General features: G+C 35.7%; 1 protein-coding gene across 3 annotated transcripts in view; it reads right to left on the reverse strand.

Annotated features, from left to right (window-relative positions):
• The window catches only part of LOC126816626 (protein FAM53A), a 51,395-nt gene that overhangs the window by 24,878 nt on the left and 5,279 nt on the right, over positions 1 to 21,238 (reverse strand). For 2 of the 3 annotated variants that reach the window (XM_050543326.1, XM_050543327.2), the window contains exon 2: positions 6,067 to 6,330. In XM_050543326.1, the coding sequence (XP_050399283.1) occupies positions 6,067 to 6,270 (204 nt within the window). In that variant the 5' untranslated portion in view covers positions 6,271 to 6,330. Of the gene's footprint in view, positions 1 to 6,066; positions 6,331 to 8,962; positions 9,080 to 21,238 lie in introns of those variants that run through there. The other variant, XM_050543325.2, reaches the window with a different exon arrangement.

Consider the following 21,238-nt stretch of genomic DNA (forward strand, 5'->3'; position numbering starts at 1 on the left):
AGCCAAACTCTACACTAAGTTTCATCCCAAGCAAGATCAATCTGATTAAAATACAGATCTTTATTTCGTTTTTTTATACTTTTGATGGCCTCTACTACATGAAGATCTGACCGGTGGTAGTAGAAGGTCGCGTCAGGGGTCATACAAGCGGCTTTTGACCCAAGATGTCAGACATTTGATTTCACGAAATAGTCATTGGGGTGTAATGGTGGTAAATTGAAATGTATTTTAAAATTGAATAAAAATTGTGACCTCTGGAGGGCCCATAAGCTAAAAACGTGATTTTTTGTACAATCAGGGGCCATAATACAGGAAGTTACGGTCTGATTTGCGCATATATCAAAAGGAACCACGATCTTTGGATTATAAACATACATTTCAAGTTTCATCAATATCAGATAAAATTTGTGACTTCTACTAGAGTGTCCACAACCTTGGTAATACATTATTTGCGTACAAGGAACGGCCATTTTGTCTGGCAGTTTCTATCAGACCTTTACTAAATTCAACCTTCATTGATGTGTAACAATGATATATTTAATCGTTTTTTTTTGAAAATTGAATACAAATTGTGATTTTTAGCGGGTCCATAAGCTAAAAATGCGATTTTTCTAACAATCAGGGGCCATAATCCAGGAAGTTACATTCGGATATGTGTGATTATCAAATGGAACCTAGATCTTTGTGATACAAACATCAATTTAAATTTTCATCAAAATCAAGATAAAAATTGTGGCATCTAGAGGGTTCACAACCTTGATGCCATATTTTTACACTATTTGCTTACAAGGTGCTGCCATTTTGTCCGGCAGTTTGAACAATCAGGGGCCATAATCCATGAGGTTACGTTTGGATATGCACGATTATCAAATGGAACCAAGATCTTTGCGATATAAACATAAATTTAAAGTTTCATCAAAATCAGATAAAAATTTTGGCCTCTGGATGATCCACAACCTTGATGCCATATTTTTACACTATTTGCATACGAGGGGCAGCCATTTTGTCCAGCAGTTTTGGTTCATTAGGGTGCAACGGTGACATATTCTCATTTTTTTTTTTTTAAATCAGATAAAAAGTGTGAACATTAAAGCGACCACAAAATGAAATGAAATGAAATGGGGTTTAACGTCCTACTGTTCTGCTCCGAACTGGGTTAATGAAGACTGGCATACGCCATACAGTGTGCTATGAGGGAAATTTTGCCCGGACAGCGGCACTATGGCCTACTCTTATATCGAATTCCAACTGTCAAGGGATCTTTTACGTGCACGCCAATGTGTACATGGGACCTTGGTTTTTCGTCCCATCCGAATGACTAGACAGCTGTCCTTGTCAGGCCCTCCTTCCTGCATCACTGACAAGGGGAACCACGCCGGAAAGTCGCGATGAACTTTCTCGGCCAATGCAGGGATCGAACACCCGACCTCCAGGCTAGCGAGCCAGCGTCTTACCTACTTAGCCACCGTGATCCCCTGAGCGACCACAATCTAAAAACACGATTTTTCATACAATCAAGGGCCATAATGCAGAAAGTTAAGATCGGATATGCACGAATATCAAAAGGAACCAAGATCTTTGGGTTATAAACAGACATTTCAAGTTTTATCAAAATCGGATCCAAATTGTGTCCCCCAGAGGGTCCACAACCTTGATATACCATATACATGTATTAATACACTATTTGCGTAAAGGGGTGGCCACTTTGTTACGACGTGATATGCACAAATAGCGAAAGGAGCCGAGACCTTTGGGACATAAACATATATTTTAAGTTTCATCAAAATCTGATAAAAATTGTGACATCTAAAGGGTCCACAACCTTGGTTTTACATACTTTAACATTATTTGCATACAGGGAGAGGTAATTTTTTTGGGTAGTTTCGATCTAATTTTTCCGAAATTCAAACTCAACTGTCATTATGGTGTAATGGTGGTATTATATACTATTCAAAAAAAGTAGGGGATATTTGATTTTTAAGTGTTATTAAAGTCACCTAATGAAACAGACGAAGAAACAAATGACAAAATGAAATGAAGTTCACATTCATCGATTTATTCCAAATGATCGTTAGACTAAGTAAGGCACAGACTGACCATTATAAGGGTAAAATGATACCCGGGGTCAAACAGCAAAGTTACCACAGCATCACAACCAAGTCAGTAACGGGTAAATCCTCCTCTGTTTGCCAAACAAGCATTGATCCGACGTGGCATACTCCTAATGAGACGTCTAAGGTCATTTTGGTCCAGATTGTCCCATTCCTGTTGCAACGCAGCAGCAAGTTCTTGGACATTGGCAGGACGTTGTTGACGTTGACGTAACCTCTGTCCAAGCATGTCCCAGACATGCTCGATGGGGGAGAGGTCGGGACTCAGTGCTGGCCAAGGTAAAGTGGTGATGTTCTCTTGTTGGAGGTAACCTGTAACGATCCTGGCCCTGTGACATCTTGCGTTGTCATCCTGGAAGATGAAACGGCGGCCATGACGTCGTGCGAACGGCACAACATGGACTGCCAAGATGTTGTCCCGGTAGTACTGGCCTGTAACACGCCCTGCAACAACATGTAAAGCCGTTCTTCCAGCAACAGTGATGCCTCCCCACACCATAACAGAACCACCCCCAAATCGATCATGTCTGATGACGTTAACGTCTTGGAAGCGCTCGTTTCGACAACGCCACACCCTCCTACGTCTGTCAAAAAAATCAACAGTGAACCATGACTCATCTGAAAACATCACATTGCTCCAGCGTCGATTATCCCAGTGTTGACGATCCCTACACCAACGACGTCTTGCCTGAATGTGATGATCTCTCAAACAAGGGATCACGCGAGGACGTCGGGCGCGAAGGTGACCCCTATGCAGTCGATTCCGAATCGTCTGGCCACTCACTCTCACACCAGTGTCTGTTTGAAGACGAGCGCTGATCTGATTTGCTGTGATGACACGATTTCTCAAGGCCAAGGTACGGATAAATCGATCCTGGGCTTGAGTTGTCGCCCTTGGTCGACCTGAGCGTGGTCTGTCCTGTACAGATTGTGTATCACGGTATCTGGACCATAGCCTGCTTATGACAGACTGAGAAACATTCATCGTCCGCGCCACAACCGCCTGTGTTGTGCCGATCTGTAGCATGCCAAGGGCACGTAACCTTTCATTTTGGGTAAGCCGACGCATATCAAAATTTGTTTTCTGGTCACTAAAACAATTAAACTGATGTTTCCACCCTGGAATTCAATGCCACAATGACTGTAACATTCAAAGTCAGAGTCGTGCAAATCTTGGGTTGGACCCCCATGATGATCCCAAGCATCACCTGCATTCCATGCGGTAGCTATTGGTGCGTTTGGGCGGCACATGTAACTGGAAATGTTTCTTCTGTTAGGTTCTATAGTGACTTTTTTCGTAGTCATTTGCATATTTTAGTATTATGCCCCCAAAATCAAATATCCCCTACTTTTTTTGAATAGTATATATAAATGGTTTTTAAAATCGGATAAAAATTGTGACCTCTGGAGGATCCACAATCTAAAAACGTGATTTTTCGTACAATCAGGGGCCATAATCCAGGAAGTTACGGTGTGATATGTGCAAATAGCAAAAGAAACCAAGATCTTTGGGACATAATCATATATTTTAAAGGTCACCGGAAAAGCTTCATAATTTTTTTAAATAATGCAGATATTTTTGTCAAAAATCTTTTCCATACGTATAGCACGATCCCAAATGTGAATGTTACCTGCCACAGGTAAATTGCAGCAGGTAGATTTCCGCTGCTCTCCTAGTGTAGTTATAACTTTCTGTTAATAATAAGCTGTGACGTCATTTTAGTCCTTCTGCTCATATTCTAGTCTTACACAAGTCCTCATATTTCTCGGAGTAGAAGGACTAAAATGATGTCACGGTTTGTCTACTGGCGGTAAGTTACGAATTCTCACGGAGAACAGCGGAAATCACTAACGCTGAAATTTACCTGTGGCAGGTAACACTGACATTCGGGATCGTGTTATACTTGTGGAAAGGATATGTTGACATAATTACTTGCATTATTTAAAATAGGTTGCCAGGCAACAAAACATGCCCTCAGCAGCTAAATTGTCCAAGGAGTCAACAAGGGTTGTCGCAATTATTTTCTTTTGTTAGAAATGAAAACATTCACAACACACCCTATACAAACATTTAGCATACACAATATTTAATAACAATTTCCATAATCATTGTCATGACCTTAAACACTATGTGTAAAAATTTTAAGTCAATCAGATATTAACTTTAGCCTCTCGAGCATCCACAAGATATTTTAAAGTGATCAAGGGCCATAACTCTGGTAGTAATTATCGGAAATCGTTGAAAATCAACAGGATTCTTTGTCTTATGACCTTAACCACTGTGTATACATTTAAAGTCAATTAGTTATAAACTTTAGACTCCCAGGGATCTTAATTGGCTGTTTTTTGTGGTAATTACATACAGTAAAATATGATATTCCTCAGAAATTACCAAGAATTATTTTTGTTGAATTCTGGTTATATTAAAGGGAATGGAAGCTTAAAATTTTATAACCCAGTTCCTACCAGGACCATAACTCTGGCAGTAGTTATCAAAAATTGTTGAAAATGAATAGGCTTCTTTGTCTCATGACCTTAAACACTGTGTATATATTTAATACCAATTTCCATAATCATTAAGAATCGTTGAAAATTGAAAAGATTCTTCATCTCATGACCTTAAAAATTTTAAGTCAATTGGTTATTATCTTTAGCCTCTAGAGCCTTCACAAGATATTTCAAAGTGATCAAGGCCCAGAACTATGGCAGTAATTTTCTGAAATCGTTGAAAATCAATAGGCTTCTTCGTCTTATGATCTTAAAGATACATTATGGGAGATTTTAATAGAGAGTTGGCCATTCTTGCTATAACAGTTCAAAAATAGATGATGAAAGAAGAATATATTGAAAATTTCAGTCAAATTACTTTATTCTGAACAAAGTTATCACTGCTGTAACTTTTGACTAGAAATAGGAGTCAAATCTCTCTTCACCGTCTCCGATCATTTGATTGACAGGCGTTAACTCCACCTACATAATCTCGATTATCAAGTAACGTTTTCAATGGCTGTGGTTTGAAACGGGGTTGCAATTCAATTGGTATCACATTTATTTTTACTACAAATTAAAAATAAGACTTTTAATATATAGATAAGAAGCGAAAGTTTGAAAGGAATGGACCAAATCAATGAGGCATAATTATAGCCGACTTCTTGTTAGCCTGCATGTACTCTTGGACTGTAACTGGTAGGTCTACGTAACTCACGAACAGTGATCCAATGGAGCTGCAATTCAACTGGGGTGATGTTAGCTATAATTTTTCTGTAAACGCAAGTGACAAAAGAGTGTATAATACCGACATCCAAACTCATTTTAACAACAACTAAACATAATATCAAGGCCGTATATATCGAACTTTAATCAAATTGACTGACATGCGGCCTCGCTCAACAGCGGCCTCGCTTCGTACAATCTATCATTTAGCCTCGATCTAAAATTATTTCCGGGAGTATGAATTCAACGTAACGGTTAATCTCCGCTCACGACGCCATTTAAAAATTTAATCAATCAACGAAATCCCGTTTAAATCCAAGCCGAATCCAAGCCATCCGTGGGTCTACAGAGTTGATTTTGTGCTTGTTGTGTAAATAAAGATCTAATTTATAATTTCTATGACATCTGAAGCCTAAGTAAAGATTTGCAATAATCAGATTTAGCTCTTTCATAATGTATGTTTAAACAATGTGAATAAATCTAAAGTCAATAGGATGTTAACTTTAGCCTCTAGAGTGTACACAAGATATTTCTACGTGATCACGAATCAACAGATTCTTCGTTTCATAACCTTAAACACTATGTAGAAATTTAAGGTCAATTGGATATTAACTTTAGCCTCGAGAGCGTCCACAAGCAAAAACACAGGTGAATCATGTTTTCTGCTCCAATTGACTTTTTTTTTTAAATTGTCAGGAAATGTAAAGGAAATGAAAGTACCTTGAATCTTTCTAATACTTACTGGTATTTTGATGCTGGTTGAATTTGTAGCAGATTCATCGAGACTTTGTTTTTGAAGTTTTTCTGTTATTAACGCTAGCATGTTAATAGCACACAAAAGTGGCCCTGCCAAGAACCACCAGTGGAGAGACAATAAGTTCAGAATGCGGCCATTATGATGTAGTCCCCCATCTTCTGGACTTACTTCTACTGCCACCTGTCTCATTGAGGTTTGGGGAGGCAACTCATTATACCATTAAAATCAATCATCTTCGTGTGCTTTTTACTGAAAAAAAAAAGAAGATTCTGATTAAAATATTAGTAATCAATCACTTGTTTTCATCTGATGACATTAATGTATGCAGTCAGTAAGACAATCAACAAGTTTTTGCAATGTAGACTTTGTTGAGTATTTCTGTCAAATATTTTCACATATTTAGGGCTAATCTTGAGATTACAACTTTCACATGATGTTTCTATTACAATGTAATACCTCTTCCATTTCTTGGTTTCGAAATCTGATTCCATTTTCTAATTCTTCTAGCAAGACTTTAAGAAGTATTGGCTGATCATTACCAAATAGGTCAGTCCATAGTTGGCATAAGAACTAAGAAGTTACAAGTCATGTGATTGGCACAAAGTTCCTACAGACTACAGTTGACTCCCATAAAATGTTGCCAGACAGTATTTTTGGTAGAAAGAATTCAATAATTAGGATGAGCTATAGAAAGAAACTTGGCATAACAAAACAAATAATGTAAACTGTCTTAATGGTTGAAATAGAATGTCAATCCTTACCACCTTTTGTCTAAAAGTGGGAGTAGCCCCAAAAAGTATTTGGTAAATGATAAGATAGCTTGACAGGCAACAAAACATACACCTACTACAGGTAAGTCATCTGAGCTGTCAACAAAGATTTTGCATATTTATACTTTTGTGGGTAACACGAGCATACACAACACTAAAAAATATAACGACCAAGAGTAACAAAACATGAAGTTATCTCAGGAATGATTAAATATTTGATTGGCTTCTTGGTTAACAAATCTCAAACAAAAAATATACAGGTAATCAGCGAAGTCTAGCTGTTCAAGTTATCGAAAATCAAGTCAGTTGGATAACTTTTCAGTCTAGAGTTTCCACAAGGATTTGCAGAGAGGGGGGCTACGACAAAAAATAACCACAATTTTAAAATACTGGTATGTATAATTTCTAATAACAATTTTAAACTAGATTCTTTTCACAGCATTCTTCAACATTCACACATGTGCTTTTCTTATGTTTAATATTTCTAGACAAATTGCTAATGAGAAGAAAATAAAATTCTTGAAATTCTTATATATTTGTTTACAAAATAATATTAGTATATATTAGTCATAATGTAATATACATGTAGTGTAATCTGGGGAGAATCTGTTAGTCTGAAACCACACTTGTCAGTTGGTCAATGCAGTTTGTATGAACGCAGATAAGACATTTTTCCTCAAAGAATACATTCAAAACACAAATACTTTGTGTCGAGTGGACATTAAACCCCATTTCTCTCTCTCTCTTTCCAAATATGTTTTTACACATAAAAACTAAAAATTTAACTGGAACTCCTGTCTTTTTAAAGGATAAATTCTTTGAAATACCTGATCTTATTGCAAGTAAATTGACTTACATGTAACAGTCCGTCAAGATTGATTATGTATGACCTAATCGAGAACACTGTTTCTAAAGTGTTTCAATCAGAATCTAAACATTGGGATGAGAATATTAACATTAAAATTTAAACATACACTATGCAAGAGCTAAATCTGTCTATTGCAGGTCTTTCTTTAGGCCTGAAATGTTATCTAAATTATTAATTAGACATTAATTAAATCATCCAGACCATAATCAACTCTAGATGGCATCACTAGCCTGCATCTTAAGTGGATTGTGAGCCGATTTACTGAATAACTTTCCTTCTCGATTTAACAATTAAATGGATTATCAAGACTATGCTGTTTATCGTACTGACTTTAGTAATGACGACCGGGGCTAGGCAGAAATTTCATTCGCTTAGTTCTCGGTTCATAGTGGATCAATTTGAATGAAATTTTCAGCAAATTGCCTTTACGTTATCTAGTTTTTAACTATTATAGTGAGAACTGCCAACTCGTTATCGAATCTACCATAATGTATCTTTAAGGAAAATGTTTATTGGGGCTACTCCAACTCATAACACTTTTAAAAAGAGCATAAACATAGACTGGGGGTTTTCTGTCAGGTCCATCTTTTACCACCCACCAGCATCAAAGACATTCTTACTAGTAGTAAGTTCCTCAGTCACCTTGTCAGTAGTGAAGGAAAAACAAAGTGATAAAGTTGACAATAACATTAACATACATCCACATTAAATATGAGCATATAAAAATGTTCTAGACAACTACTGAACTGATTTACCGATTTAAAATTTAAATTCTATAAACAAAATGGAGTAGAACCAGATTCCATTATATCAAAATAAATAAATAAACAAAAGATACTATTTCCGCTTTCAGTTTATTTTTGTCAATAAATATTATTGTTATTTTTTCCTTTTTAACTAACTAGTTCAGCAAGAAATTCCAGTCATATAGATTTGATTACAAATCTGGCGGAGAACTCCACGACGTGTATAATAGGATGTGTAATTTAAAGTCTCCTAGACAGTTGGAAATCTATAATCACGTCTGCCAACTGCCAAATAATTCTCCCATCATTGCACTCCTAACAAATATAACCATATTTTTGGCTCAAAAAGCGTGAGAAAGCTTACATACAAGTCTTGATGAGCCATAACACATTTTCATTTCATTTCTCCACTGATACACACAAGAATTTTTTATGGGCTTAAATGAGATAATATGTGTAATAAAAAACATCAGCTACAGTTTAAAAGGTTACTTTACCTGTCTACTAGAAATAAAATATCAAAATCCAATATTAGCACTAAACGTTTTTCAATAAGTTTTTGTTGCCAGACTCTATAAAAATTCAGATCAATAATGAGTAAAGGTAGTTCGCGGTCTCAGTCGTTCCTTAGGTATGTTGGCACCAGTCCAATAAAACTGCCACCACTAGCAGTCTATATTACCTAGTAGTAGTAGATATGTATATAGTACATGCTTCTTGATGTATACAAGTATGTAGACTATACATGTAACACCTACACAAATCAAACATCCAACTTTTATTTATACTTTTTTTTTAAATCTTTAGGAAATATAATTTATGACAATACAATATTCAATGGGTTCCCGACACAAAAGTTTATTATGCTCTGACAGGGTATCTTTCAATCTATATCTTAAAAATTGACAAAGCTTCAAAGAACACAATTTTGATACAGATGAAAAAAATTACTTTTTTATACGCCCACACAAGAGTTTGGGTGTGTATATATATTTGTCACCCTGTACGTCAGATAGTCTGTACGTCTGTCCATCCGTACGTCAATTGTTTCTGCGACCTTCCGTACAAAGATTTATGCTCTTTTTTCCAAAAAGCTTGTTCGGAAATGAACACAATAAAAGATTCTACTTTAATTTATGTTAAAAAATCTGGTCCAAATATGAACGCTTTAAAATTTACATTGATTTCATACTTTCATCTTAATATACCAGTTGTATCTTAAGTCTATACTTTTCTTTTACCGTACATGCCAGCCTATTCTTCATGATGGTGTTGATGTGTTTTTATCACATAACCATTATCTTTAGTTAATATACTTATAAAATGTACACTTGTAGGCATAGGAAATGACTCTACTGTGTTCTTTTTGGAATTGTAAAACACATTTCCATAGCCCAATTTCAATTCTTCTTACTGTATTATTCCAATTCTAGTAAGTATTTGGCTAATACACAACTTTACAAATAAAATGTTATGACAGAGACAAACCCAGAATGAATTCTGTGTGAAAGGATGAGAGATACTCTGGTTTATTGTGGGCGTATAAAAATTCTCCATGCCCATAACCAAAGCCTACAACTAATAGATGATATTTTTAATTACTGAAATCTGATCACTTTTGATCCCAGTGTTTTCTACTGTAATACTGCCTGGGAGTCTAGAAACATTTTTACATACAATGCTAGACTTTTACTCAAATTACATTTAAATTATCTAATTCATGTTTCTTTAATTTACACTTTAGAAAACATAGAAGTTGACCTTTCTTCTGTTTAACATAATCTATAATCACACAGCTAACTATTCCTAAAGAATTCTTTTCAATATTTAAGGTGTTGAATAAGATACAAATAAAACTCATTTGAATCAAGACAAACCATCTTAACAGTACAACAAGATTATGGCTATTTATATTTATTTCATATTTTAGAATCCGGACTGTATGGAATCAAACAGTATTCAACCAATCAAATTGCAAGATTACTGAAACAAGATTTAATACCCACCAGCAGCAAAATCATCCAGGATTGATATGTCTAAAATCAATGTCAACAAATTAGGTAGACCTAGTTTCAAAAGATAGGTTTCCAGACAATAAATAAAAACAGCCAATAGTCATCTCTGCAGTTCATGCAAGTTAAGAATTCAAGAAGAACGTTCACAAGATTATACAGTTGCAAATTACTACTTGATAGCCTTCTAAGACTTCTTTGTCCCACTAATCTGAAAGATGCACATTACAAGCAGATCATTTGATAACCTTGATAATATTCTATATTGGGGCCATAGTGAAGTTGTACACAGTGCTATATTTCTATACATTTCTGAGAACATAATATTAAAGATACATTATGGGAAATTTGATAAAGAGCTGGCAGTTCTCACTATAATAGTTAAAAACTAGATAATGTTAAGGAAATTTCATGAAAATTTCTGTCAAATTGATCCATTCTGAACCGAGAATTTAACGATTGAATTTTGGACCTAGCCTCGATCGTCATTACTAAATTCGGTACGATAAAAAAACATAGTCTCAATTATCTATTTTTTGATTTAATCATGAATGATCGTTAAGCAGCAGATCGGATACTATTTCAGTAAATATCACAGGCTAGCGATGGCATTGAGAGTTGATTATGGTCTGGATCAGTTAATTTTAGTTAACATTTCAGGCCTAAAGAAAGACTTGCAATAGGCAGATTTAGCTTTTGCATAATGTAGGTTTAAACATTACTATGCACTGTACAATATCATAAACCTATAATTAGTGGGTTTGAAAATTAGAGTATAGTTATAGTTACTAGTAATCATAACCATATCAATACTGTATTTAAAAGTTAAAATAAGTTTTAATTTTAGATGAATTTTCTAACCACATTAATTTTTCAAAGTGAAGTATATTAAAGTCCCACTTCCAGTTTGAGTTTTAAAAATCCAGATATTATTCTTGATTAATGGCTATTATTCCCAAATCTTAGCTAAATATCTACAGTATTAATTCTTTGAAATTCTGACCAAGAACACGGACAAAGAATGGATCTTTAATTCCGGAAACCACCTAAATCTCCCACTAAGCATAAATTGCATGACCTGGTAGATAAGAGCAAGAAATAATGCTGAGAAGGTTCTCTACATAAATCTTATTTTGTCTAGTTAGTTGCTAGAGATTATTTCATGCAGATTTACTATAAGGGGATCCCTACATGTATATATATATATATATCACCAAGATATCCAGACAGCTTTCTTCCACTTGAGAATACAAAAATATAAGATTATGTTTCAATTATCTTTTTGTTCTTAGGAAATTGTTTTTTGTGTGTAAAATTAGCACAGAATTATGAAATGAAATGCGGTTTAACATCCTACTGTTCTGCTCCTTTACTGGGCTATTGAAGACATATGAAATAAAATGGGCAAGAGAGCGATAAATCTCCCTGGAAAAGAGCTATTTGCCCTTCAATACCTGTTAATATGGTTAAAACTTGTATTTTAAAGTAAGTTGACAAAAAATAGTAATTTGTACAGTGGGAATGGAGATCCAGCCCCTTATCTCCCTCCTTGGATCCACTTATGAGAACATAAATGTCAAGAAAGGAATTGGATTGTCAACACATTTCTTCAACCGTGTTGAAACTAACACCCTTTTCCAACTACTCTTCACCAATATTCAACTGTCAAGGATCCACCAGTGTACTCATTGGCCTACACATATAAAAACCCTTGACAGTTTGAATGTGACGATAGGGTGGAAACATTGATGTCCAGGTAAACTCTCCCTTCAAAGCACATTGTATGAAATAAAATGAAGTGGGGTTTAACATCCTACTGTTCTGCTCTGACTGGGATAATGAAGACAGGCATACAATTAGTTGATGCAGAACAGTAGAACATAAGACCACATCATTTCATTTCATCATCTTAACCTTTCGGAAACTCTATATTTCTCAGTCACGCATGCTCCATGTTTTTAAATAAAGGTACCTTTAAATGCGTACCACCTACCTGTTAATTAATAATATTGCGCTAATTGTGATGGGTGAGTGGAATTCAGTGTGGGATCTTTATGCTAACTGTCAATTCACAAACAACCAAAGAAAGCAGGTTTAACTATTTTTTGCCCAAGTTTTGAATAACCCTTGCTGACTAGTGACTATAAATAATGTATTACCCCATATTAAAGATGGCTTAAATAAACAAGTTGATAGAAATAAAAGCACCTATTGACCGTATATAATAATAGCAATTAATGGTTATAAAATAATAATAAGTTTTACATTCTTTACACAGTCATGTGTTAAGCTTAAAGTAGCTCTACCAGATATCATTATAGTATAGTTAATTCTGTGTCAAAGAAACCATTGTCCCAGTAAGGTCACAGGACTCCTGTGTACTGTAACTATACCAAGCCTTGTGATACTTTTTAAAGGAAATACTAACTTTCAATTTTCCAAGTGAGATTGGCACAAGTCCCAAAAGTCAGCATACCGGTACTTGATAATGAAATGAGATTGCAATTATCAAGTCACTCACAACTAAACAATGAAATTGCATAAATGAGTTACATAACCCTGAAGCAAAACCAGCAATCATTTCCGAAGTACTTAATATTTTAGACAAAGTAAATAGGCATTTCTTCATCCACTTTACTTGCGGTGCCCAGTGAATTCTGTGACTCTCATTATCACTAACTGAGGTTACCTGACATTCCAAACTATTTAAGTTCTTAACACAGAGAATTATAAATATGACTCGCTTGTTCCTACCAATATGAATAAATTCCATTAAAAACAGATTTAAGAGAATAAACTCCCTTGAGAGGTCATTTCTAATCTGAAATATATTGGGTTTACTTTTCTTTTCTCCAGACTAAGTTAAAATATTCAGAAGCATTTATAATCTACTTATTAATGTGTGCATTTTGTGTATAAAATAAGGTAAAAGGCTCCATGTATGGAGACTTTACTTTTTCATCTTATTTACACACTAAAATTACAAGCCTCATGTTCTTTTAACAGTTCGACAATATTGTAGATTATAATCTATTGTGTAGAATAGTGTCAATTGCTCTGATTAGGGTTTCACACTACATAGCTTGTGTGAAACACTATTGTTTTTGTTCGGATTATTCTTATTAAGCTTTCATATTACATATGAAAGCTTATTGTTTCTGTTAAGATTATTATTGTTATTTTTTTTTTGTGTTTTGTCCACAAATCGGATTTCTCAGAATCTAACCATAGGATCGTTCTGAAACTTTTACCTATCCCCCCAAAAATGGGTGGTGGCTGTTGATTAAATATATTTTCAAAACGTTTTACGAATCCGAAATCACCGAATTTTACGAAGGAATGCATTTGACCTACAATGCTGTAACTCTGTGACTATTTGACCTATTTTACTAATTCTTTTTTCTTTGAGTATCTTGAAACATTTACTTCAAATCTGCAATTTCGGATTTTGGCATTTCGAAAATTCGTCGCTGTCATTTCGAACCGGAAGTTATTACCAATTTGACAACTTCTTTAATAGTTGTGCGATTTTCGTGAAATTTAGAATGTTAGTAGATCTTGCCAATGCGACTTCAATGATGTCCTTGGAAATTTTCTAAATTATCTCCCCTTGGTGAAATTAAGGATCAAAGTTTTCAAAAAAATCGACGAAATATAGGTCAGATTGCCTTGAAATTTTTTTTCTGTACTAGCTAAGACAGTACTGATGAGTACACAAAATATGGAGTTTGTCGAGCAAACCGGAAGTGCCACCATCTCAAAATGTGAAAAGTCCATACGGCTTTTGCAATATTTTACTTAAAGACATAAGAGTTACATTTTCTGAATGCTTGAAGGAAAGCCTAAAAATCTATCGGTTTAGAATTTTGATTTAGGTCAACTGATGGACGCCATTTTGAAATGAAAATGAAAATTAGTGAAAAATCCACATTTATGGGCTTGAAAACATACACAATTGGTCGTGGCTTAGAGAATCTGTCTCCTATTACCGAAATTAATACATTTGAGGATAGCCTGGATCATGGTCGAATGTTTGGTATTTGAATATTTCAAAAATTCGAATTTCTCCTTTGATGTTTTCCGTGCCGACAAGGTTGTTTTCGAGTTTAGCTGGTTTTGATTTCGCGCATGCGCTACACAGGAACCAACGGTACCATGAGTACTAAATTCCGGCGAGCAACTTTTCACGTTGGTACCTAGGCACCCTGAAAATTTCAAGGTGATACCTGCATTCGTTCAAGTCGTTTGTTCTTGTCACCTGCCTTTCGTCGTTTTTTTTTTCTAAGTCAATTTACGGCTTCCATGAGGGGAAAAAAGTGGAATTTCGCCGTGACACCGGCACCGATTGTCCGAAAACCATGAAATTTGGACACAATACGCCCATTACCACCCCGGACTCTGTGCTTTACCCCCATTTTGATCCCATTAAAAAAAAAGAGTTTTAGCAAAAAAACGATTTTCGGAATTAAATATTGGTTTTAACCCTGTAATACCCAGACATGATATATTATTATAATCCCTATGAAATATTTTAATTATTTACTTCTATAATATGAATTATCACTTATTCCCCGTTAAATAAATATCGGTCACCTGGTGCCGCTGTACAACTTAAAGGACACTGGCCTCAAGTCAATTTACGGAGAGAGAGAGAGAGAGAGAGAAATGGGGTTTAACGTCCACTCGACACAAACTAGGTCATTTCGGGACCAACATATGGTTTAATTTTATTTCAATAATTCGCTTGCGCGTAGGGGTCTTTAGCAGTGGGAGGAAACCGGAGGACCCGGAGAAAACCCACAAGGTTGGACAGGCGACCCTACTCCTTGCGTCAATTTACGGCTTCCATGAGGGGAAAAAAGTGGAATTTCGCCGTGACACCGGCACCGATTGTCCGAAAACCATGAAATTAGGACACCATACGCCCATTACCACCCCTGACTCTGTGCTTTACCCCCATTTTGATCACATTAAAAAGAAAAGAGTTTTAGCAAAAAAAGGATTTTCGGAATTTAATATTGGTTTTAATTAATTTTGAAATTGGAAATGCAAAGAGATTTTATCGCCTCTTCCGTATGTGATAGGTATTGGTACTATACACATTATCCTTAAAAGACAATTTTTTAAACTGACCGTAACGATGCATCGACACTAGAAACCGAAATCGCCTATTTTGACCTATTTTGACTGCTGGGGTATCTTTCCGTACGTGACAAGGAGTAGGTCGCCCGTCCAACCTGTGTATTTTTTCAGGATCACCCAGTTTCCCCCCACTGCTAGACCCCTACGCGCAAGCGAATTATTGAAATAAAATTGAACCATACGTTAGTCCCGAAATGACCTAGTTTGTGTCGAGTGGTCGATCAACCCCATTTCGCTCTCCAATTTTAGCACTCCTAACTCTAAAACTAAATGCAAGGAACGGGCCTATTTACAGAGGTCACAATTTTAACCTACATGCACACCTACATGATATACATATTATTATAATCCCCTATGGGATATTTTAATTATTTACTGTTATAATATGAATTATCACTTATTCCCCGTTAAATAAATATCGGTCACCGGGTGCAGCTGTACAACTTCAAGGACCTTGGGCCTCAAGTGCATGGGACCAACTCTACATTTTCTGAAATGTCAATAAAAGCCCTGGAATGATTTCATTTAAAAAAAATAATCAGAAAGTAAATCTAGTTTTATTTATATGCTATTTGTTGCCAGAAAATATATTTTGTTACGAGTCTAATTCAAATTTAAAAATAAACAATGGGTCTGAGGCATATTTTATTGATATATAGAAATTAATGCAGTGTTCTCATTATGTGATAAAAGAGTGCCAGAAATGTCTCGAAATTCAGCCATTTGTGTATTTAGTATATCAAGTATATGCGTGTATTACAAAGCTCTGATTTGTGTGATTTGTGTACACCCCGCTCCCCCCCCCTCCTCGTGTCACTATCATGTACATATCAATTCTGCTGCCAACCCACCCACGCGAACATGACTAATTTATGAAACATTGTCTAGTCGTTTGTATGTGACGACAAAACGAGGCCAGCGTGGCTCATTTGCTGCAGAACGGAAGGCCTTGCAAGGATTAGTGTCTAGTCGTTTGGATGGTACGAAAACCCGAGGTCAAAGTGGTTCCCCGTTGGCAGTGGTGAAGTATGGAAGGCCTAGCAAGGATCTGTGTCTAGTCGTTTCGATGGGACGAAAAACGCCCGTCCCCTCGTCCATGGTACAAGGATTAGTGCCTAGTCGCTTGGATGGTATGCAAAACAGAGGTCCCCGTTCTCTCCCTTTGTCTGTGGTTCTTGACCGAAGGCCCGACAACTAACTTTGCGTGCAGTTTTTTAGGTAGGACGAAAAATCGAAATCCTGTGTGCATATTGGCGTGCACGAAAAATAACCCTTTGCATTTGGAATTTTATGCACCCACCCCACCCTCGAACAACGCTTAACATAACATTTTGTTTTCACTACCTACATTGTAAAATTTGTTTGATTTCAGATGACTTAGCCCCGGTTTTTCACAGTGAAAGATTTTGATGAAACTTGACATGCATGTTTATAACCCAAAGATATGGTTCCTTTCGATATTTGCGCATATCGAATCGTAACTTCATGAATTATGGTCCCTGATTGTAAGAAAAATCACTTTATATTTCGCGTGTTCTCTATCTATCTCTCGGAAATGGAATATGGAAATACACAAGCTAGCTAGTGTATTACAGGTTGGTGGTGGGGGGGATGAGGTCTTCTATTTGCAATGATTTTTTGACTACAAAATATACGTTCTAACTCATTACTCAAACTACAGCAAAAAAAAAGCGGAACGGAAACCCGATTTTATATATTCTTACAATAGCAACGCACTTCGGGATTAACTTAGAAATGGTTCCACTACTGATGTCTTCCGCCTTACTCCTGCCACAGTAGTGGCTTGTCCTACGGAGTTCCTTTCCGCAAGTTTTTTTTAGTCAAATGACTACAAAAAGGTTACTGGCCTATGTATAGCTCCCTTAATTTACACATAAACTGACCTAAAACTGCACTGCACATATAATAAACTAATTCCCATTGAAATAAAGGTGAAGCCGTACCGCATAATTATATGATTTGATGAAACCCAACTGCTACCTGAAGTTTCTCGCCTATCGAAGTTATAATATCCGCCGGTGTCATGGCGGCTCGCACATTATAAGAATCATTGCTTTGAAAATGTAGAACGCATTAACACAAAGAAAAACTGATGGGTAACTAGTTTAGTGGTCCAGTCTTCACTATAATTTGTGATAGAATTACTTATTTAAAAAAAACTGAATGATGTAAAAATAAAAATGGTTGGAGTGCCCAAGTTTAGATTTGTCGTTGATTTCATAAAGATGTTAGGATATAGAACGTTAAATACTGTGTGATTCAACATGGCGGCCGAGGGGTTTAATATGATATAAGTACGAAATACATGTACATGTAGTACCAAATGGTTTATATGTATGAGAGTCAAGGTTTGGACTAAATGTCTTGGGGAAGTAGGGGGCGACTAGCATGTGCCTCTCTTTAGTCGACCGATGTGAGATTGACCATTGTATTAACTGGACGGGTAGGCCTATTCACCTTCAGTTATGTGTCAATGTCAAATAAGCGGCTTCGTATCAACACGGTCGGCTCTGGGCCGGTTTAATTCTACGTATCTCTCGTAGCTGAGAGAAAAAAGATTTTTTAGCCCAGAGAATATCTTCCGTCAGAGTGGTTGTTGATTCATAGATTCTAATAACCCCTTTTGAAGTTTATATGAAAGCTTTGATATCTGCTATGCAGATCTAGTTATTATTATTTTTTTTTTTTCCACTTGAGTATATCTCAGAAACTACTTGTCGGATCGATTGGATGTCTTCGGTTTTCCTGGGAAAATGGGTGTGACTTAGAGATTAAAGCTATTTCAAACGTTCTGCGACAATGCTAAATGTCCGAAATAGCCGAAGTTGTCATTTTCTTAAATATTGACTTAATATTAACAATAATCGTTGGATTTTAACATTGGATACATTTTGACATAGCCTGAGACAGGGCACATTGCTACGGTAGTTTAGATTTTTGATTTTCGACGAATCTTCGGAGATATTAGGCGCCAATTTTGAAAATTTAAATTTTGACAAAAAACTTTTTTATTAATGAATGATTTTTTATGGCATTTTACCCAGGGTTAAGGGGTCGTCTGATTTGAGCAAAAATGTGAACATTTTTTGTCTTGATAATTTTTCTTGGCCGCTATTGGCTAATTCAGTTTATCGGTTCTAGGTTAATTATTTATTGTCCAATTTTTATAAAACAAACTTCATATGCTCAATGGTGCAAATTCTCAATTTTTTTATTACCAGTAAAGTTTTCTATCGGCAATTTTGCAAAAAACTCCAATTTTGTCGAGTCGGAACGTCTTTACACTACCAAATGTTAATTTTTGCAAACCTGATAGATCAAGATAAATGCCCCTACAAAAGGCGCGAAAAATCTCGGACTCGCTTTTTTTAATTTTGGTTTTGTATTTGCGCCATTTCGATTTAAAGGTGAAAAAAGATGTAAAAATGAGCTATTTACAACCCATTCAGGCTTTTTATATTTTAAAATATTTCTTCACAACTTTCATAAACTTGTAGCATTAATCCATATGAAGAGAATCTATGTCAAAATTAGTTTGTAATATGAGTATTTGCCGAGAAATGATCAATTTTGCATGAGTCACTATTTACGCTAGTTTGCCTGTAAAAGAGTCAATTATTATTGGATTTTCATAAAAAATGACACCATTTGATGCGTAATGTCAATTTTAACTAGGTCAAACCAATTTAACATTTTCAATGTCACTGGAAATGACGTAATTTGGGAAAAAACTGTATTTATAGCCTTCGAAACAAATAAATTATTCAAATGAGTCGTATTCGTTGTTTTTTTTTAAATTTTGATATTGGATTCAAATCAACTAATAGAATGAACCCATACGATCACATAGATATCACAAAATGGTTTCTACCTTGTTCAGTTGCGGAGAAATAGACGATTTTCAACAGGTAACTTTTCAAGGTTTTTGGTCCATAAAAGTGTCAATTATTATACGATTTTCATAAAATTTCCAGTGTGTGATACCTAATGCCATTTACGATTCCACACAAGTAATTTAACACTTTTACTGTCACCAGAAGTAACGTCATATTGGCAAAAACTGTATTTTTAGCCTTCAAAACAAATATTTTATTCAAATGAGTCTGATTTATAATGTTTTTAAAATTATGATATTTGATTACAATCAACAAATAGATTGAACCCACACGATCATACAGATACCAAAAAATGGTTTCTAACTTGTACGGTTGCAGAGAAATAGACGATTTTCTACAAGTCACTTTTCAAGGTTTTTGGTCTACAAAAGTGGCAATTATTATTTGATTTACATAAAATTTTCACCATGTGATGCCTTATGCCATTTCTGATTTCATAAAACTAATTGAACATTTTCATTATCACCGGAAGTACTGTACACTTACATGTAACAAATATATAAAATGAATTGATATCGCTGGATTTGGTTGATTCGGCGTCCATTTTATTTGATGTGCGCAATGCTTATGTGGAAACCTGTTTAATGGTTTCATTGGTACCGGAAGTGACATATACTATTCAAAAAAAGTAGGGGATATTTGATTTTGGGGGCATAATACTAAAATATGCAAATGACTACGAAAAAAGTCACTATAGAACCTAACAGAAGAAACATTTCCAGTTACATGTGACGCCCAAACGCACCAATAGCTACCGCATGGAATGCAGGTGATGCTTGGGATCATCATGGGGGTCCAACCCAAGATTTGCACGACTCTGACTTTGAATGTTACAGTCATTGTGGCATTGAATTCCAGGGTGGAAACATCAGTTTAATTGTTTTAGTGACCAGAAAACAAATTTTGATATGCGTCGGCTTACCCAAAATGAAAGGTTACGTGCCCTTGGCATGCTACAGATCGGCACAACACAGGCGGTTGTGGCGCGGACGATGAATGTTTCTCAGTCTGTCATAAGCAGGCTATGGTCCAGATACCGTGATACACAATCTGTACAGGACAGACCACGCTCAGGTCGACCAAGGGCGACAACTCAAGCCCAGGATCGATTTATCCGTACCTTGGCCTTGAGAAATCGTGTCATCACAGCAAATCAGATCAGTAAAATGCTGTCTTGGTGTGTATTTATTGTGTATTTTTATGTGTAAAATACAGTCAATTGCTCTGTTTTATACTGCTCTAGGTGTGTGCATGTATTTATTGTGTAAAATAAGGTAAATTGCTGTCTTGGTGTGTATTTATTGAATATAATATGGTATATATTCAATGCATCTTATGACTATAGTTATATTTCTTTGTATAGTTAATTTATTTAAGACAGCTGTAGTATTATAACCTGTCAAAGTTGTGTTAATAATTGCATTAAATCTTACAAAGGTCTAGCAAATTTCAGTCAGTGTACGACCGTTCCCTAAAGTTTCAGTTATCTTGGTCACTTTATATAAAAGTCAGGTTCTTTCCAAAATATGCTCCAAATGGCATCCACGACGTTGGAGGCAAACTTGCACCAAATTGTCAATTACTCAAACACATTCCTCTTTGGAGATTTCCCTGATTATCTCAAGGGTAATGTGTACCAGAATAACCCTGAAACGACTGGTGTACTGATGTAGGCGGTGATCACAACAAAAAGGTTGTCATT

Source organism: Patella vulgata, chromosome 3 (assembly GCF_932274485.2).
Source record: "Patella vulgata chromosome 3, xgPatVulg1.2, whole genome shotgun sequence".
Lineage (NCBI taxonomy): Eukaryota > Metazoa > Mollusca > Gastropoda > Patellidae > Patella > Patella vulgata.